The sequence below is a fragment of the Eptatretus burgeri genome, chromosome 5, assembly GCF_056783735.1.
Source record: "Eptatretus burgeri isolate ZD-2024b chromosome 5, Ebu_testis_v1, whole genome shotgun sequence".
In the NCBI taxonomy this organism is placed as follows: domain Eukaryota; kingdom Metazoa; phylum Chordata; class Myxini; order Myxiniformes; family Myxinidae; genus Eptatretus; species Eptatretus burgeri.
In genome coordinates, this window is record NC_140965.1 from 36,236,255 (window position 1) to 36,258,229 (window position 21,975).

Consider the following 21,975-nt stretch of genomic DNA (forward strand, 5'->3'; position numbering starts at 1 on the left):
TGTTTTTATATCGCATTCCAAAGTACAGATTTGGTAAACCCTGATTACCAAACTGCATGATCAAGCGTTTGGCATTTGGTAGAATTTGAATCTAGCCAGAGATGGTGTACTGTATGTATATAGATCAACAATTTATCGTTGAAAATAGGTAAATATCCAAGATAGAAGCATTCAAATACTAAATTAGAGACTTGTGTACAAGACTAGTTTTAACATACAAACACAAAAAGGTGGTTAAACCACACAACTCAAATACTGTGCTTCGGTCGAAAAGAAACTGCACCATCGCTTGTATACTAATAAATGGCAGGAGTGATCTCAAACTCCCAAACCATGAAACTTTGCAAGCATACCAAGGGAATGCAAAGAAGGTGCACGAGTGAAAATTGCATGTTTGGGTTCATCAAGACACCCCTTTTGAACATAATTAACAGCCTTATTTAATTATGTCCTTTATCAGGCACATCCTCAGCCACCTAGTTCCTCCCCTCAATTCCTTTTTTTTGGCCGGCTCGACAATGCTTCGATTTGGAACAGGCCACAACGATTTCTTTGTGACAAAATCTCCCCCGCCCCCAACCCCCAATCATCAAATGACTGATCATACCTGAAAAAAAAAGTATATCACTGCAAACATTTTGGTTATAAACACCCAGTGAAGCAGCGTTCATGGCTTCATTTCATAACTTCTAGAACCTCAAACCAAATGATAACATTTTATCTCGAGAAATGAACTTAGCACGACTTAAGACTGCTATAAAAAAAAGAAAGTGTTCCTTTGTCAAATTCAGAGAGTTTGATATTCTGGTGTCTCCAGGTGGTGCTTAATATGACCAATCGATCAGCGATCGCTAATCACTTGCCAAGCCAGCCATTCCTCAATTGTTTTGGCGGAGTGCTCAAGCCAATTGGCGAGCACTTCACAATATTCACACAATCACTGATTATGTATATCAAACACACTTGAACAAAGTCCAGGAACCACTTGTAAGGGTTTGTTTGCTTCCTCCCCCCCCCCCCCCAACTACTCTGCGGTACATCAGGCATTGGCTGGCTGAAAATGGGCAAATTTATTTTTCCACCAAGTTTCCCTTTTTTGTTTGATCTCCTTTCATCATATGACCCGTCACTGATAAACACATCTATATGTATATAATTAAACGTTTCGTTTTTATCAAATAACTTCAACCGTTTTGTCAGTGTGCTTGGTTCAGCCACTTGGCACACGCACTCTTCAAGCTTCGATGACGATACCACAGTTCAATACTGGAGTTTGGAAGGCAAAATAAATTCTATTACAAACAGTTAATTAAAAAAAAAAAGTTTGCAGTTGGGAAGCAAGACTGTAGAGTTAACCTGAAGACTATTGTGCCTGAATAAACTGGCTGAGAAGCTGGTGAAACGTCACCCGAGACTGGGTCTGCTCTTGCTTTTGCTCAAATTAGCAGAGGGGATCTTTTAAAAAAACACTTTAGTTGGAAGAGCCTTAAAAAACAAAAATGCAATCCCAACGATATATATTTGCTTTTAGTAATAATGATGATTTAGTGTTAATCAAATTGACAAACTACTTCATTACCTGGAAAACTTAACAAGTTTGTGGTTATATCTATTACTACATGATGAAATAACTCGTATTCTGGTTTAAACTTGGACATGAAATGACGATATCATGGCTCCTATAAACAGCGAATTCGTCATCGTGACTGGTAAGAGGCTTGGGATGTTATTTGCCCTGGGAAAAATGTTGGAGCGGCCATTACCAGTAGCTGTTTGTGGTTGACCCTTACTTCTGCCCTGTTAGCAAGCGTGGACCATGAACAAGATGTGCTTCTTCCCGATTGGTTGAATTTTACTGAGTTCATTTCTCCCCCAACCCAATGACTAGCTACATGCAGTTTCTCATCTTTTGCTTTGTTCAACTCTCTCATTATTACACCATTGTTTTTTGTGTATAATATTTCATTTGCTGGGGCACTTAAAGGGATCTCAGCACTGTTTGTGTTATCCATTTTCATGCCACAACTTGAACTCTGTTGCATCAAACCTGAAGCAGAGAATTTCTTTGACAATCCTGTACTACATCCCCATCCTCCCCCCAAACAAGTAGAGAACCTCCCCTCACAGAGTGTACAGTGACATTTGGGGAGGCGGCAATCTCCCCTCCCCCCCCCACTCCCCCTTATTCTTGGCTCACCCCTTCCTTCCATCAGAAGGGAGACGTGTTGCATCTGCCAGTTTGCAATAAAATTTCTGAATATTCTTTTGAATCATAATACAATATTCTGAACGAAACAGGGGGAGCGGGGGGGGGGGGGGTTGGGAGTGTTCAGTTACACTTGCCCAGCCGGCCATTCAACAATTTCAAGTGGAGAGCTCAAGCCAAATGGCAAGTGCAGTACAAGAAACTTGCTAACTGAACACGAGGCCTCCAGACAAATCATAGACTCATCAGTAGAAGAGACAAACGATCACTCACAGTGTTCGTGCGAGTACACAAGATCTCGATGAGGAGCTCTGTATCCGTTCCTGGACCCTTCATGGCCGAGCGAAGCTGTTTCGCGTCGAACACGCTGGGACGGTCCAGCAAAGCCAGTAAAACCTCCTCCAGATTACCGGAGAGCTCACTCTTGAGAACACTCTCCAGATCCTGAGCACAAAAAGTCAAGAACTCCATCCAGTGCACCTGAGGCATCCAAAAGGTTTCCACGAATAGAGTGAATCCTTAACCCCAAACGAAATTATCACCATTAAAATCGCAGAACTCACCTCGCCGAACATCGATTTAAACGCCTCCTTGATGTCCTGCCTTTGCCATGAAGACCTTTTGGTCAAAATTCCCAAAATCTCATCTTCATCAGTCCCTACAAAAGCAAACAGCATCTCAAAACAACCAAATCGTATATATGTAAAACAAACAAACAAATGAAATTGCCAAAATAACTGTGATATCTCCATGATATCTGAAAAAAATAAAAATAAAAAACCTGGAGTTTGATCTTTCAAGATCACCAGATTTGCCTTGACCTCTGAAAATTTGCATTTGTTCATCATTAGGGAACTTTGTTGCCATGGTAACCGCAAGTGGCTGAACCAAATTTCATCATTTTTTGGCAAATAATGGGACACTCGTACCAAGATACAACAAGCCAAATTGGAAGTCAATCGGGATCGAAATTTTTGACCCGATCCCCCGACATTCGACACAAACAAACACACAAACAAACCCTATTCCTCGGTTCCCAATTTCTAGATGACAAATGAAGTTCCATGACCTCAAGGTTCTCCACCAACAATGCTCACCAAGACCCTTGCAGGCAAACTTTATTGCTTTGGCATCTTTATCCGAATCAAAATCTGGGAAATCATGAACCGTGGCCTGTGGAGAAGATTAGAAACACAAGTTCACACTCTGATCCACAAATCACACTTGTAAACACTTGTTAACGAAAGGATGACCATTAATGGAGAACAATACCGAGACGTTCCCCATCTCTTGGTTCATGGATTTCTCAACCGATGAGAACAAACCAGATTACTAGAAAACCTTGAACCGAGGAACCAGGACCTCCTCTCCCTCATTATAAACCGAATAAAAACGCGGGAACATGTGAATGATTGGGTTTCCGTGCGATGACAGGAATCACTGGAACCTGTGCTCGTGATTTCTCAGATTGGCAGCTTCACAATGACGTCACGTTTTCGTGCCGTGCGCAGACACCGCCATCTGAACAACAGGTGAGCTCGGGATGACGTTGTCGTAATTGTTAATATCTGTGCGGTGTATAAGCTGTGGTTATCGGTTGGTGCTGCTGGGTTTTCTTATTCTTTTTGCAAAAATATTTACAAGCCGTTTAATGTTTTCTTAAAATATTCGAAATGTTTTCCTAAAACCCATTAAATGTCATATGTTAATGTTAAAATCCATTAAGACTTCGAAGAGGAGGAAGGGCGGTCACGTGATTTGGCGGAGAGGGGGTGCTTCCAAGTACTTCCGGTATTCGGTATCACCTCTGGTTCTGAGTACTTGTATTTTTGGTATTGATCGGTAAGGTCGTTATTTTCACTCTTGGGGATCCCCAGGGGATGAGAGTATATGGATGGGGTACCGGGTGAGGATGATTGGGCGCCCTCGTCAAGAAGTGTTAGAACTTCTCGAGTGTCGGCCATGAGGAGGGGCAGGCCCTGTGATGGAAGTAGTGAAGGATAAAGAGGAGTCGGGGGATAAATTCCCGATTATAATTTCGGGTGTGGAAGGGTCCAAGTCGTTAATTTTCAATAACCCTATAAAATTGGCTTCCTAATTGGAAAATAATTTGGTGATGTACATTGTGCAAGGAAACTTCGATCGGGTCACCTGATCCAGTGCAAATCGGTGGCCCAGCGGGAAAAGATTCTGAGAGTCTCTTTTCGGGGATATTCGAATATCTGTTCACATCCCCAGATCTTTAAGGGAATGCCGGGGGGGTAATTTACGGGATTGACCTGTACATTGATATGGAGGTTATCAAGAGGCATTTGGCTGACATGGGAGTAGGTGAAGCCCGTCGTCTTACGTCGGTGAGGGATGGTGTGAAGGTCGATACCACATGTGTGGTGTTGTCCTTCTCCATCCCGGTCCTTCCCCCTAAAGTGTTCCTGGGCTACCAAGCCTTTCCTGTTCGGGAGTATATCCCTCCCCCTTTAAGATGTTACAAATGCCAAAGATTCGGTCATACTGCAACATCCTGTCGGGGTAAACGGCGTTGCAGCAAGTGTAATGGGGATCATGAGTATGAGAGTTGTACGTGCGTTTAGATGTGCTGTGCCAATTGCGGTGGGGAGCACAGTGCAGCCTACAGAGGTTGTCTGAAATTTCAAAGAGCGGCCCAGATCCAGCAAGTGAAAACCACTGGGAAGTTATCGTATGCGGAGGCGGTGCTCAAGGTCCCCAAAGTGGTGTTGCCAGTCAAAGAAACGAATCTGATTACTAAAACTCCAGCTCCGGTTAAGATACAAACGGTTTCGGTTGGTTGCCAGACGGAGACAATAGATCAGGATTGCCAAACTGAGGATTCAAGTGCCATGGTGGTTTTGAACATTTCCAAATTGGGGTTCATTGGATTTATTACTGAGGTGGAAAATTGCACAGCTGTTGTACAAAGGAGATTGGAGAAGATTAGCATTATTGCTTCAGCAGCCTGAAAACATCTGGGATGGGATGGTATTTCTACCAAGGATATTAATAAGGTATTTAACAAGACGGGCAATAATAAAGAGAGAGAAACCAGTCTTGATGCCAAACAGTCTCAGGACCCAATGTGGTTTATGTTAATAATCCAATGGAATGCTAAAAGTCTAGTGGCACACGGGTCCGAATTTAAAAAATACGTCTCTGAGTTGTTAACTAAACCGGATATTATTTGTTTTCAAGAAACATGGCTCAAGGAGCACAATCGATTTCATATGCCGGGGTATACCCTTATTCGTAGGGATAGAGCTCGAGGTAAAGGGGGTGGGTGTGGCATTATGGTGAAATTTGGTGTTCCCTTCACGGAAACGGAAGACATTATGGAGCTGGAGTGTATTCTTATCAAGGTCCATGGCTCAAGGGGGAGGGTTACAATTATAAACTTCTATAATCCTTGCCAACCATTGATGCACAAGAGTCTTCAGGAGGTTTTTAGAAGGTGTGAAGGGGTGGTACTTGTCTGTGGCAATTTCAACAGCCATTATATTCTCTGGGGCTCCAAAAACACTGATAGGAATGGCGATATTATTGAGGATTTGATCGATGAATTCGATATGGTGATATTAAATGACGGACAGGGAACATGTATAAATCCATCCACAGGGAAGATGTCCCCTCTGGATATCACTCTTATTTCTTCAATAGAAGCTGCGATATTCGATTGGGAAGTCCATGATGACAACCAAGGGAGTGATCACTTTCCTGTGATCACAAATCTCCAATGTGAAAGGGGTTCTGTGGACTCACTCGGTCCAGCTTCTTGGAACTTTTCTAAGGCGAATTGGGGTCAGTTTTCAGATCGATGTGTCAGGGAAGTGAAGGAAGAGATTGGTGTTCACAACATCGATAGCATCAATAAGAATATTGTTCAAATTATGTATAACATTGCTTGGGAAACAATCAACCTCAATTCCTTCAGGGGTAGGAAAATTAAGGTCCCCTGGTGGAATGAGGATTGCAAATTGGCAATCCAGGGAAGATGGTCGGCTCTAAAGAGACTGAGGAAAACCCTCAGGTTGGAGGACATTATAGAGTATAAGAGGAAAAGGGCGATAGCCCAAAGAACTATAAAACGGGCCAAGTCTGCCTCTTGGGAATCATTTTGTTCATCAGTTAATCCGGATACCCCTCTCAAAACTATATGGGGAAGAGTCAAAAGTATACAGGGAGTTAAGTCGGGAGGTGTACTGTACTGGGATGGGAGATGCTTAGCAGGCAGACACGAAGCGGAGGAACAGTCGAGCCGGGCTGTGTTGCACGAGTTCGAGCCAGGGCGTACTGTGCCCGCGGCTCTCCTTTATTCCGTACGCGGTACACTCACGAGCCGGCCGACTCCAGTATTACTACGACACCTCAGACGGCGTGCACACCTCATATCCCTCGCCGAACCCCACGGCCACTCCTCCACCATCACGCCCATCATGCATCATCATCATGCCCCTCCCCGTGGGCCTGACTACACCACACTCCTCCCTCCTAAAAGTATGATTATTAAATGATCAGTATTATAAGAAGCATGCAGAACACGAAGGATTTCGTATAATAATCATGGAAATAAAATGAAAATAACAAAGTATAATAGCGCACCACATCATATAATGTGTCGATGCGAGCGAGTGGAGCATTAAAGGTCAGGTCTGACCGCGTTACCGATATGAAGCAGCAAAATGAGAAGCACAGCGGCATTATGCAGCAAAAACGCCCCCCCCCCCCCAGGTGGCCCATGCTGACATGACCCTGGCCAAGGTCGTAATGACCTCTCGAGCTAACCTCCTCCGGCCCCATCAAACGCCTCCGGCCCACTCCCCCCAGGCAGACCCGACGTAGATAAACATCCCGAGGCCGGCAGCCCGCTATCTGGAAGCTGTGGCGCCAGCCCTAGACCTTGGCCGGGGGCGCTGAACAGCGCTGCTGGCTGCATGCATTTAATGCGCCAAAACAACTCACGCACCACAATCAGTCGAGACGCCAACGCCCGTCCCAACGGCCTTGAGCGAACACAGCGAGTTGTGCTCGCAATCAGAGGTGGAGGTAACGCAGACCAGGGCACCAGTCTTGGTGCCGAGTCGATCTCCGAGACCCACACGGCCGCTAGACGGGAGCAACTCCACTTAAACCACACTGCAATCATAGGCTCGTTATAAATCATTACGAATAACATTCGAAGCATCGCAAATTCATTTTTCCGTACAGCGCGCTTTTTGATAAAATCCCAGCACATGACAAAGTAATTACCTGCGGTCTGGAGCAACTGGAGGCTAACAAACCTTCTTTATTCGCCCCACATCACATTGACCATAATCCAACTCCCATTGACTGATCTCCGCCACATCCACTTTTACATGAGAACTGCTGGCATTTATTTCAACAACGTTAAACTGCATCACTAGAGCAAGGAAAAACACATATGCCATGAACAACAACCCACAACCCGCATCACGAGTCCGCTCCTTGGTTGTCGACTCGATGCTGCGACTCGCGACTCCCTTTAACGCCACGGGCCCACCGCCACCTGTTGAAGCTGCCTGAACCACACCGATGCGCATTGCCTCTCGAACCTTGCCACAGCGCGGGAACTCATCGCGAGAGCTGATACGGCTCTCACCGCCCGCCAGAGCCTCGCCCTCGGTACTCGATGAAGGCCTCGAAGAGAGTACCGGCACATCTGGAGGTACGAACCGGAGACCCAGTCCGAGGTGCGCAAGCCAGTCTCGACCCAACAGGGGGGGCCCGTCCCTCGTACAACGAACACCGAGAGCCGGGCGCGTCGATCTCGGTAGCGCACTGAGACGTCGGCCCTCGCAAGCGGTGCAATCGCTTCACCGGTGTACGTGTATAACGACAAGGCCGTCTTGACCAGGCGAATACCGCGAAGACCACGAGCCGCCCGCTCACCCATGACCGACACCGCAGCCCCGGTATCCACGCAAAACACAGTAGGTTGGCCATTCACTTCGACTTCAACCGTGAAAGGCGTCGTTATCTCCGAACCAACGGAAAACAGACTCAACCGTGGTTGCATCTCCCGCTCTGGTTCGCCGGCATTGTCAGGCCCCGGTTGCAGGCCGATCTCCAGGTCACTGGGGTCCTCTCGCACCTCGTCACCCAAGACCCCAACGGAGGCTCCCGCCATCCGACACACACGCTTCAAATGTCCCACCTTGTGACAATGCAAACACACGGTGTTCTTATACGGGCACATTTGTCGCAGGTGCGGACCCCCACACCCCCAGCAGCCGCGGAAAGTCCCTTCGCTCCAGGCGCGACCGTGCTGCGGTGCCCCCTCGCTCCAGGCGCGACCGTGCTGCGGTGCCCCCTCGCTCCCGGTGCGACTGTGCTGCGGTGCCCCTTCGCTCCCGGTGCGATCGTGCTGCGGTGCCCCTCGTCCCGCACCGCCAGGCGCGCGTGCGACCTGCGGCACTTGAGCCACCGCTCGGACTCCGGGCTGCGTGACTCGCGGCACTTGTGCGATTACCGCATTGACTTCGGGATTAGCTGCCATACTCCAGCTGGAGCTACTCATTGCGTCCTGGCCAGCAATGGCACGGACATCCGTGAGCGTCTGTTCGACAGACGAAGCAGTCACGACCGCCGAGTCGAATGTGATGTCGGTCAATCGCAGGATAGCCGCTACCATCTTTGCGTCTCGCAGACCAGAAATAAAACGATCTCTGAGCCTTGTTGGACGCTCCTCTGCCGTGAATTTGCAAGGCACAGCCGAATGCTTCACTCGTGCCACGAAGTCCGCAACGCGCTCCTCGCCACCCTTAGCGAGATGATCGAACTGGAACCGCGCGAGATGTAACGACTTCTCCGGCGCCAAGTGGGTCTTCATTTTCGTCACGATGTCCTGAAAGGATAGCATATCATCACTGGGTCTATTTGGAGCCACCAAATCACTCAGCAGGCGGTAGTGCTCCGTTGATAGCGAGGCGAGCAAGATCGCCTTGCGTTTCTCTTCATCCTCTACATCATTTGCCCGAAAGTAGCAACCCAACTGTTCAGAAAACAACTCGAACTCATCTCCCCCGAACACGGGTACACGTCCGTGTGCCGTGCCGCGACCTTCCGCCATGTTCCGTGAGACACTTGGTTCCGTAGCTTGGAACCGCCCTTACACACGCCGATCCGCCGATCCTCGTCGCCACTGTACTGTACTGGGATGGGAGATGCTTAGCAGGCAGACACGAAGCGGAGGAACAGTCGAGCCGGGCTGTGTTGCACGAGTGCGAGCCAGGGCGTACTGTGCCCGCGGCTCTCCTTTATTCCGTACGCGGTACACTCACGAGCCGGCCGACTCCAGTATTACTACGACACCTCAGACGGCGTGCACACCTCATATCCCTCGCCGAACCCCACGGCCACTCCTCCACCATCACGCCCATCATGCATCATCATCATGCCCCTCCCCGTGGGCCTGACTACACCACAGGAGGGAGATCTTTTCCAGTGATTATTTCCCAGAACATAGCCCTGTGTTCTCATGCAGACAAGGCAAAAGCCGTGGGTCAATTCTTTTCTAGTAGTGAGAATATCATAAAGGATGACGTTTTAGAGGCTCGTTTTCCCCAAGTTGTAAATCAAACCAGGGTGATCATCAATATAGTTCTGCCTTCAAACCCTTTACTCAATCTTGACTTCACTATTTGGGAACTGAAGCAGGTGATTCGTTCGGTTAAGAATAGCGTCCCAGGCCCGGATCGGTTATCGTTCCTTATGTTCAAACACTTGGAGGATCGGGTGTTGAGAGTGTTCCTGAGTTTCTTCAATAGGATTTGGGCTTTAGGGAAGCTTCCCAGCGATTGGAAACGCGCTATTGTAATTCCTATCCTGAAAGAGGGGAAAGATGGCACTGTTCCATCTTCATATCGTCCGATCTCAGTTGTTTGCAAATTAATGGAGAAAATGGTGAATAACCGATTGGTCTTCTTCTTGGAAAAGAACAACCTATTGTATAAAGGCCAGAGCAGTTTTCAAAAGGGACGGTCCGTTATGGATCACATTTCCGCACTGGCAAATGATGCAAGGAAATCCCAAGGTAATCGAGGAGTCTCTTCTGGGAATGTTCCTCGATATCCAAAAGGCATACGATTCAGTCTGGAAAAATGGCCTCCTTTATAAACTGAGTAATCTCGGAGTCAATGGCAGAATGCACGATTGGATTGGTGACTTTTTATCGAATAGAACATTTCAGGTGAGGGTTGGCCTGAGCCTCTCCTCTTCATTTCATTCTGAAAAGGGCATTCCCCAGGGAAGCTGCTTAAGCCCAACACTCTTTAGTATTACAAGTATGTACCCGTAAAAAATAAATAAATATTCCAACCGCGAGCAAGAAACAACAACCACACAGGCCGTTACGATGATTCGCAATTTAGGTTTTAATGGCTAATCATTCAATTAGCACCAACATATTTTACCTTGTCACAAGGAAAAACAAAAAGAGAAGAGAAGAGAGAAAAAAATTTACTTCCTGGTTCGGAGCACACCAGCACTCTGATGTTACTGAAATTTATGCACCGTCTAATATGTAAACGATCATAACTTGGGGCATTGTGTTTATCTATAAATGCGCATAAGAAATCGAGAAATTATGAGAATACACGAAGTCATCACTCTCCAGAAGTCCGTACGTTGTAACCCGTAATGGGGAACGCGGCTGAGCTTCCCTTCCCCATCGGCCACGCCCACGCAACAACGTGTCTTGTCCTTGGTTTGGTAAATAAATGGCCATAACTTGGGAAGCACTTGTCCGATTAATATCAAACCTTGAAAAGGCACATCCTCAGGTCTCCAGCAATATATCTGGCAAGTTTCAATTAGATTGGATCAGTGGTTGTCGAGAAACAGCGGTCACAGACACACAGATTGCTGGAATTATAGATAGATGATAAATTATGTTGCCTCCATCCGCAAGCTCCATAGCAAGTTATTCCTGTTTGCTGACGACATTGCTATGTGGATTCGGTGTAAAAATCTTGCTACTTCGAGTAAAAAACTCCAGGGCGATATCTGTCTCGTGGAGAAATGGCCCGAAGACTGGGGTTTTAAACTATCAGCTGATAAGTCCAAGTTTATCATATTTTCCCGTAAGAAGAAAACGGATGATACAGCAATGGTATAATTAATGGCACTTGCATCCATCCATCTCGAGTGGTGTCTTTCTTAGGAGTCACCTTCGATAAGGGACTAACCTGGACTCCGCAGGTGAAGGAACTGATAGGTAAATGTGCCAAAGGCATAAATTTATTACGTTGTCTCTCTGGAACAGAGTGGGGAGCACATTGTGACAGTCTTCTCATGATATACAATGCTAAAATTCGTTCCCACCTGGATTATGGATGCCTGGCTTTCGGTGATATGGCCAAGAGCATCCGAAAAAAAACTTGAGACTGTCCAGTCAAAAGCCCTTCGTGTATGTTTAGGTGCTTTTACGAGCACTCCAGTGTCTGCCCTTCTGGTGGAAATAGGTGAGATGCCCTTGTCCCTTCGCTGGGAGATGCTGAGAATGAAATATTGGGCTAGATCCATTTCTTCTGGGGACAGCCATCCTGGCAAATCCTTATTTGAAAATTGTTGGGAATACCTGAAGTTAGACAACAACTCTGCTTCGTTGCCTCTTGGCCTGGCCTGTATCAAGTTAGCCAAGGAAATGAAGCTGGACTCCCTTCCAGTCAGCCCCCAACATAAAGTTCCCATTTGGCCCCCTGGACACTCGAACCCCTTCGTCTCCGCATGGATCTCTGGGGAAAAATGGATTCAGTTAATCCTGTGGTAAAGCGCAACCTGGCTATCGAGTTTATAAATACAAGTTGGAGTCAATCTTTGCATATATATGTGGATGGGTCCAAAGAACCCTCTCTAGGAAGGACAGCGGCGGCGATATGTATCCCCGATGTCCGTGTGGTCAGGGCTTTTCGGTTAACCGATCATCTTTCAGTTTTCTCGACTGAACTGTTTGCTATCGTCCTAGCTATGGAATGGATAATCGAGTTCAATCCTCTTAGTGCAGTTATCCTCTCAGACTCACTTTCGGCATTAAAGGCGCTGGAATCCTTCCAGGGTGGCTGCAGGTATGACTTGGTCCTAGAAGCTTGGCATTTGTATAACATCATGAACTGGAGGGGTCTGGTGGTGGATTTGCGCTGGATCCCTGCTCATGTGGGCATCGGGGGGAATGAGGCCAGTGACCTTGCGGCAAAGCATGCCCTCAGAATGGACAATGTCACCCAAATCCCCTTGGAACCTTTAGAAATCATTAATCTGGTCAAGGACCGTATTGTGGGAAAATGGCAATGTCAGTGGGACTCCTGCACAAAGGGGAGATTTTTTCACAAGGTGCAGTCGGAGGTGGTTCCGCTTGTTAAGCTCCCCAAGCTCTCCCAGAGGGACCAGGTAGTGCTTTGTAGAATAAGACTCAGGCACTGTCGCTTAAATGCATACCTCCATAGAATTGGATGTCACCCAATGGGGTTCTGTGATGTGTGCAGAAAACCTGAAGATTTAAACCACTTATTTCTAAATTGCCCTCTCTAGGGAATCGAGGCAGCGTCTCGTACGGTGTATAAGAGTTATGGGGATAAGGGTGTTGGACCTGCAGGTGATGCTGCGGCGGATGAACTGGAAGCACCCTCAACTCTGTAAGGCAGTATTAAAATTCCTGAAGGAATGTGGGAGACCCATTTAAAATGTATCTGCCTTTGAAGTGCTCTGGCTGTAGGCGAGTTTGATCAGATTCTGGTGCGTGGCGTGGATAGAGCCTCCTGGCTCTGACAGCGCCATTAAACCCTCAACAACAAAAAAATCCATTAAATGGAGTCTCATATTTCACAATGTCACGTTGGGGGAAATGTTCCTTGGAGTCCCCACGGATACTTTGCTTTAAGAATATTAAATATAATAGCCAGGAATTCTTTAACTACATCAGGGGAAAAGAACAGGTTATATAGGACCAGTGTGGGTCCATTGAGGAAGAGCACCGGAAGAGTGGTTAGTGGTGAAAGTGAGATGGCAGGCTTATTAAACAGGTATTTTTCTTCAACTTATCCACAAGAACAGTCAGGAGAATTGTCAATAGTTGAGAGTATCTGTCAAGGTGGTGAGGAAGGGCTTTTACAGAAGATCCAGGTTGGAGTAGAGGAAGTAAAGGAACAGCTAGGTAATCTAAGAGTAGATAAGGCCCAGATAATATGCACCCGAGATTATTGAGAGAGGTGGCTGAACAGGTAAACGAGATGTTAATGGATATTTTCAATTGTTCACTGGAGTCAGGACAGGTACCAGAGGATTGGAGAGGAGCAAATGTAACACCATTATTTAAGAAAGGATCCAGAGAAGAATTGGGAAACTATAGACCTGTTAGTTTGACTTCAGTTGTGGGGAAGGTGTTGGAGACATTAATTAGGGACCGGATGAGAAACCATTTAAACCATTTAAATTTATACAAACTAATTAAAGGTAGTCAGTATGGGTTTACCAAAGGTAGTTCCTGTTCAACAAATCTTTTGGAGTTCCATGAGGCAGTGTCTGATTGCGTGGATGATGTAAAGGCAGTGGACATAGTATATCGAGACTTTAAGAACACATTAGATGAGGTACAACATCAGAGGTTGTGAGCCAAGGTGAGGGTTTGTGGAGTGGCTGGTCAGGGTGCTAATTGGATTGCAAACTGGCTTCGTGGTAGGAAGCAAAGAGTGGCTGTGAGTGGGAGTATGTAAGTAGTGGGGTACCTCTGGAATCAGTACTCGGACCATTACTATTCATTATTTACATCAACGATTTGGATAATGGGGTAAAGAGTAAGCTTTCCAAATTTGCAGATGATACAAAGCGTGGAGGTGAGGTGGATAGCAGAGGGGGTGGTGATAAGATACAGGAGAGTATTAATACTTGTATCGATTGGGTAGAATATGGAATTTAACCTGAGCAAGTGTAAGATGTTGGGGATGGGAAAGAACAATGAAAATAGAGATTACATGATGCACGGGGTAATTTTGGAGTGTGTCACACAGGAGAAGGATCTGGGGCAGCAAAAGGTAGAGCAAATAGTGTTTGAGGTTGTATTTGGAGGGGGATCATTTATAAATCAAAAGAGGTGGTGTTAACCTTGTGCAGGAATTTAGTGATTGCCACATCTAGAATATTGTGTGCAGTTTTGGTCACAACTTGGGAAGGACATAGTTGCCATAGAGAGGGTTCAGCACAGGGCTACTAGGTTGATTCTGGGCTGAGCTAGACTCAGCTATGAGTAGTGGCTGAAGGAGATAGGGCTTTATACACTAGAAAGGAGGCGGTTACGAGGAGATATGATGGAGATGTTTAAGATAATGAAAGGTAGAGATAAAATAAGTGCAGATTAATTATTCAACAGAGGAGACAGTGATAGGACCAGGGGCCATAGCCTCAGAGTAAAGAAGAGGAGAGTTAAGATGGTAGCAAGGCAGGGGACTTTCACTCAGAGAGTAGTTGATTCATGGAATGGCCTCCCTGGAAAGGTTTATGGCAGCAGAAAAAGTAGATAAGTTTAAATTAGAATTAGATGGATACCTGGAAGTTATGGAAATAGAGGGGTATGGGGATGTTGATTGGACTTTTAAGTAGTTTGAGCATTGATGGGTGATTGTGTGCATGTGTACGGAGTACTGTTGGTGGGGTCTTGTCAATGGGGGTTGTGTGGTTGATGTGTGTTTTTAAACCAAGCCCATGTCCCCTCCCCTGAGGGTAAGAAAAAAAATACAAAAATTACACAAAACAAAACAAACAAAAAAAACCTGCAAATAAATAAATTATTTCATTAATTAAAAACTTTTTTTGCATTTTCTTCCTTGGATCTTGTGTCGATAAATTAAGCCTGGTGTTGGCGTAGTGGTTAGGGTCGCGGCTTGGGATCCAAAAGGTCCTGAGTTCAAGCCCCGTTGGGCCACTGAATTAATACACCAGGAGGTTGACTCAGCCTGTCATCCTTCCGAGGTCGGTGAAATGAGTACCAGTATACTGGGCCGGTGTATACCCTGGTTAAAATAGGTGTACCATATCCCTGTGTCGTAAGAGGCGACCAGGGTTGCGTCAGGTAGGGCATCCGGCGTAAAACATGTGCCAAATCACTATGCGGATCATACGGATGATCCGCTATGGTGGCCCCTAACGGGAGCAGCCGAAAGAAGAAGAAGAAGAAGAAGAAGAAGAAGATCTTGTTTAGCTAAATTGGTTTGATGTTCACGCAGGCATGATGAGCTGCATGGCCTCCACCTGTGTTAGATTTCCTTGTATTTTCCTTGTATACCTGGAGGAGAAACCTGACGTGTCCCATCAAATGGGGCGGATGCCTTTACAGGATGGGTTTGAGCATCGAGGGTGCATCGGCTGTTTTTTCCAGTATTCTGTATCCTGTCTTGTCTGTGTTACGATTGATGCTCAGCTCAATTGGCTAAGTTAATCTTCCAGGGTGCTGGGAGGAGGTGATCATGGATGATCAACGTGTCTGGCGAAGATGACGGAGGCTCATCTTGGTCGGTTCATCGAGTTAGGAAGAGGGGAAGACCACGACGGGAGAGTACCGATGGGTCGGAACCTCCCAAAGCGGTTAAGGCCCCCTCTACCCCTGAAGAGCAACATTCCAAATTATTGGTCATAGTTTCGGCCTCCGATGGCTCTAAACCCTTTAGCCCCAACAACCTAACTGAAATTGTTACACTGATTAAAAAAGAATTTGGAGATGTGTTCAGTGCCAAAAGCTCAGATCTGGCAACCTTTTCATTGAGTGCAAATCAATCGCTTAACGGGAGACGGTGTTGAGAGCCTCGTATTTTGGTGGCGTTCGGGTCTCGTGTCAGATTCATCAGTCTCTGAGAGAGAGAGGGTCGAGGAGTCATTTACAGGATTGATCCCTCCATTGAAATTGACATCAAGAGTCATTTAGCGTAGGTTGGAGTTGTTGATGCCTGCCGTCTCACCACGGTCAGTGATGGGGCTAAAGTCAATACCACCTCGGTGGTTTTGTCCTTTGGCTACCCAGTCCTTTGGTTACTTTGGCTTTGGCTACAGGAGACAATGCATGTTCAGAAAGCATGGCTCTAAGACCCGAAAGGAAAGCAGAACACCTATGGGTTTCACCGGAGGGGACTATAGGTTTGCTTTCAGTCTGTCTGTTTGTGTTTTTCTTTTTTTTTTCTGTACCCTTTAACATATTCAACTGAAACTTGGTACATGGCTCTATTATGATAAGTTGCAGAACATGTTCGAGTTTCAGGATGTTTTGTCGATTTTTCAGAGCTGTGCCCTTTTTGGACTCAGAAAATTCACATCAGTAGGGGAGATGTATTAACATCAGTAGGGGACATGTATTCATATCAGTCGGGGACATGTATTAACATCAGTAGGGTACATGTATTGCAAAGCAATTCTCGTTCTTGTTATGATTCGTTCTCCATCCCAGATGAGCTGACCTCTTCATAGTCATTCCAATGAGCCTTCTTTGTCAATGCCCAATCTGTCCAAACTTTTTTTTTTTTTAAATATCTCCACGTTGTTTTATCGTTGTCCCAGTTGTCGACCATATATCTGTTCAGATTTCGTTTTTAAAGTCCAAGTGAGCTTGTGCAATCGAGCAGTGTCCACAGGTGTCAAGACTTGTATCTCCAATGTTTAAATGAAACTGCCCAGCTGATGAAGAGAAGAACGCCTCAATGGCATCTCATTGTCTCGCAGAAAGTAAATAATTTTGGAATGCTACTGGAGCAAACATCTTGCTGTCGAGAAAGAATTAAATAACTCTGTTTGCTTTTGGTGGTGGCGCTCTTACTAACAGTAGAAAAACACAGGCTGGGTGTTTTGAGAATCTCATTATCCTGTGGAAAATAGAATGTATGTTCAACGTAATGGGCTCGTATCTCCATCCACCCGGTTTCTGTGTCTCGTCCTAACCCTGTTATCACCCTCTCCGCGAGGCTGACCTGATGTTAACACTGCAACTGTTACCATGAGCGTGTCTATCCTCCCTCCCTCCCTCCCAAAGTTGCCATGTGTGCAGTTCTTCGTTCCCTTACTTCATGCCTGTCAGCCCTCCCCCTCATTTACACTTGCCAGATGTTTAGCCCTCCCCTGTCTTTTTCTGTCCATAAGAGTATTGTTGTGGTTATCGGAACCACATTCCCCCAAAGCAATGAGTGGTCCCAAGACAGTTATTCCATTAATATACGTTAAGATAGTCTCTTCCCTTTTGTCTAGTGGGTCAAATGGGACGTGCGTTGCGGGGATCTCATAGCTAGGTTTGCTTACATCACTAACTTCCTTTCGACTCTTTTCTGCTTATTCCTGAGGTAAATCCGAATTTGCGGCCAACACGTGCAGCACATGCCGCGGCCGGACGAGGGGACTAGAAAACCACAACAACACCATGCGCATCGACAGCGCAGCTGTAAGGAAACAGTGATATCCTCGAATGAACCTCTGCCGCGTGCTCGAGATGATCGTCTGACGTTTCCAATGATCTGTGATGAGATTTCCAGTTGCATTGAAAAGGCATACGAATGAATATCTCTTAAAGAGGCTGCACGGATGTTGTTTTGCACAACACAGAAGGAAATCACCCAATATCAGCAAGAGCGTGGCTCCTAGCTAGGTGCTAATAGAGTAGCTACATCGTCAGAGGCCGATAATAGTAAAACGACAACCACGCTACTTTGTGCACGATACGGGCGACGCATACTTTTCAACCCATTTCTGGACTAATTATATCGGCATTCTCTTTTTCCTCCATTTCTCTATCTGACACATACACGACCGATCAAAAGTTTTAGAACACCCCTATTTTTCTAGTTTTTACTGAAATTTAAGCAGTTCAAGTCCAGTGAATAACCTGAAATGGAACAAACCCATGCGGTAAACTGCCAGAGGTTAAAAAACAGTTCAGGTTACCAAAAACTGAAAAATATTGTAAATTTCAGAGTTGTTAAAAAAGGCCATTTTCAGGGAACAAGTAATGGGTTAGTAATTGCAGCTGTTCTGCAGCAATGGAAGTAATTTAAGCCTTGAAAGTTGATGCAAACAATTCCTGCAGGTGTGCAAACTTTTGTTGAATAGTTACAAACCCTCTGTCTGTATAAAAGCAGTGTTGGAACAGACTGTGTTGCTCCACTCTCTGAAGCATTATTTGGACAATATTGCACTGCAGGAAGTAGTATATTGCTATCATAATGGCGAGAAAAAGACAATCACCAAAGGAAGACAGACAGACCATTATAACCCTGAAAAGTGTAGGTCTTTCCTTTGGAGAAATTGCAAAGTGAGCCAAGGTGTCAGTGAGTACAGTTTCCTACACCATCAAAAGGCATTTGGAAACTGGAGGAAACTCTGACAGGAAGAGGTCTGGCAGACCCAAAGCCACAACACAATCAGAAGACAAGTTTCTGGTAGTCAGCAGCTTGCGTGAGAGGCGACTCACAGGACAGCAGCTTCAAGCACAGCTTAACATTGGTTGAAGTAAGGAAGTCTCAGTTTCAAATGTGAAGAGAAGACTTCGAGCTGCAGGTTTGAAAGGTCGAGTGTCAGTAAGAAAGCCATTGCTAAGATGGCAAATAAGAAAAAGAGGCTTGCCTGGGCCATGAAGCACCAGCAGTGGACTACTGAAAACTGGAAGCAGGTCTTAAGGCCCGGTCACACCTTGACGTTTTAGCCAGCGATGGCAACGTTTTAAAATGTATGTAAAACGCTGGCTTACGTTGAACTTTTGATGTTTTTTTTTAAAGATTCGGGCGTATTCATAGCGACTTGGTCTTATGTATAACGCATTTGTAACGGACACAGAACGTTTCGTTGTGTTATAGATAACTTGTACCAACGAATGCTGAACCTGCTGTCGGCCTACACAACCGATGCCCAACGATAGTTTAACTTAGGCATAGCGCGTTGCACGCATCGCCGACGATGTCGTGACGTAGCCTATTAAAAGGCTGACGCACAACGATTCGAATCATAACTGGCGTAGAAATGGAAGTGACAACATCGCGGTCACACCTTGGCGATCTTGCCAGCGTATGCCGACCTAAGAAAAATGTCTAAAACGTTGGGGCACGTCAAATACGGTATGAGTAAGTTTGGTATACGTGAGTAGAACGCTGAAGTACGCTATCATACGTCTTAGTAAGTAGAGTACGTCAAGAAATTTTAAACATGTTCAAAATTTTACGACGTACTCGGCGTATGACACACGTTCCGCATGCGATGGGGATAAGTTTTACACACGATATGTGGACGCTTACACACGTCCACAAAGGCTACTTATAAGCTACTCATAAGTCGAAACACGTCGCGGTAATGTCTTTTTTACGCGAAACTTATTTCTAACTTATGTTTGACGTGCTTTGAACCAATTCTTTACGTAGTCCCAACACACATCGACGTATGTAGACATATTCCAATGACGTCTTCCGGTCGACAAAAAAAAATAAATGAACGTTTTTCTAGCTTACAACTGCCATATAAAGACGTGTTCCCAGCGGTTTTGGGAATTGGTATATAAAAATGCTGCTCATAAAAGGGGAACCCAACAGTGTTTTCGAGTCCTTTTTGAGTCGATGTCCATGTCAGCAGTAACAGTATCAGTATTAGTATTAGTATTAGTAGTAGTTTGTTCATGTTGGCAGTAGTAGGTGAGTGTGAGGGGGAGGGTGTGGGTTATGATGGATCGTCCTTGCATCCGCGTGTCCACGGGTAGGAGACATCTTTTCACCATTGTTCGAAGTTCTTCGCGGCTAATTTTTTATGGGGCTTTTTCAACAATGAGCTATAGCTTGTTTTTACGATTTAGGTCTATTCATAACGGGTTGGACAAATGCACAATGACCTAATAATGTGCATAGAGCGCTTTGATTACTTATAGATACGATATACCAACGAATAATTATCGTGAAGCCGGCGTTCACAAGCTATGCCCAACGATAGCCTAACTTATCCATATCGTGCGGCAGTTTATCTTTGCCGATGACGTGGGGTTTGCTATTCATAGGCTGCCACTCAACGATTTAAGTGGCTGCATCTCCACTATTGAAAGTAGACGCTTGCGCTCAACAATTGGATTTTTTTTACACTCAACGACTTTTAAACGGTACCACTCAGCTATTTTCATTGTTTACAATGAACGATTTAAATTGCTGTCACTCGCCTTTGTTTTTTGACACTGGCGCTCGGAAATTTTAATCGTTTCTATTGAACATGCTAAATCGCTCAAACTCCACTATTGAAAGTAGACGCTTGCGCTCAACAATTGGATTTTTTTTTACACTCAACGACTTTTAAACGGTACCACTCAGCTATTTTCATTGTTTACAATGAACGATTTAAATTGCTGTCACTCGCCTTTGTTTTTTGACACTGGCGCTCGGAAATTTTAATCGTTTCTATTGAACATGCTAAATCGCTCAAACTCCACTATTGAAAGTAGACGCTTGCGCTCAACAATTGGATTTTTTTTTACACTCAACGACTTTTAAACGGTACCACTCACCTATTTTCATTGTTTACAATGAACGATTTAAATTGCTGTCACTCGCCTTTGTTTTTTGACGCTGGGGTTTTGAAATTTGAAGCGTTTCTTCTGAATGTGTTAAAACGCTCAAACTCGACTATTTTAAATAGACGCTGCCGATGGACAATTGGAATCATAGCCAAGCTAGACATCGAAGTGTGAACATCCTCGTCATGCCGAAGAAAAGTTTGAAGAATGCTGCAAATAAGTTTCCTGGCCGTGGACGCTGACGCAAGGACGATCCATTATACCGACGTCTTTCAGCCTATGAGTAACTTAAAAGTAACGTTTGTCGATGTGTGGCAACGATCGTGTAACGTGCCAACAACACGTTAATCATAGGTTAGAAATAAGTTTCGGGTATGCTAAACATTACCTCGGCGGTCTCAACTTATGATTAACTTACAAGTAGCATTTGTTGACGTCTGTCAACGATCGCAGACCGTGCATACAACTTGTGGCCAGCGTAGCGGAACGTGTGAGTCATACGCCGGCATACGTCGTGAAATTTCAAGCATGAAAAAATTTGAGGACAACCAAAAAGTACAACGTTTAAAGCCAGCGTACAACGACGTATGGCAGTGTTTTTCAGCGTGCTCTCAATGTTATCAAAACTTACCCATAACGTATTCAACGTGTGCCAGCGTTTTAGAAAAAAAATTCAAAAATCGGCATACGTTGGCTAAAACGTCAAGGTGTGACCGGGCCTTTATGGACCGATGAATCAAAATTTTAAATCTTCGGTTAATCACGCAGGGTTTTTGTACGCCGTCGAGTAGGCAAATGGATGGTTCTTCATTGTGTGACACCAACTGTCAAAAATGGAGGAGGAAGCGTGATGATCTGGGGCTCTTTTGCTGGATCCAGAGTCGGTGACTTGCACAGAGTGACTGGCACCCTGAACCAAAAGGGCTACCACAGCATTTTGCAGCGCCATGCAATACCCTCTGGTCTATGCCTAGTTGGTCAGGGGTTCATCCTACAGCAAGATAACGACCCAAAACATACCTCCAGACTATGTCAGAACTACCTTAGAAGAAAAGAACAAGACGGGAGGCTTCAATTCATGGAATGGCCAGCACAGTCTCCAGACTTTAACCTCATCGAGCTGGTTTGAGATGAACTGGAGAGAAGGGTGAAAGCAAAGCAACCGACAAGTGCAACACATTTGTGTGAACTTCTGCAACAGTGTTGGGAAGAACTTTCCGAACAATATTTGATTTCC

The 21,975-nt window shown here is 45.4% G+C and overlaps 1 protein-coding gene across 1 annotated transcript in view; it reads right to left on the bottom strand.

The window, feature by feature from the left end:
- LOC147026232 (annexin A6-like) overlaps window positions 1–21,975 on the bottom strand; it is a 78,611-nt gene that overhangs the window by 5,343 nt on the left and 51,293 nt on the right. The window contains exons 10-13 of the mRNA XM_085883573.1: window positions 3,479–3,536; window positions 3,304–3,379; window positions 2,770–2,864; window positions 2,480–2,650 (exon numbers count right to left, since the gene is read on the bottom strand). Of these exons, the coding sequence (XP_085739699.1) occupies window positions 2,480–2,650; window positions 2,770–2,864; window positions 3,304–3,379; window positions 3,479–3,536 (400 nt within the window). The remainder of the gene's footprint in view (window positions 1–2,479; window positions 2,651–2,769; window positions 2,865–3,303; window positions 3,380–3,478; window positions 3,537–21,975) is intronic.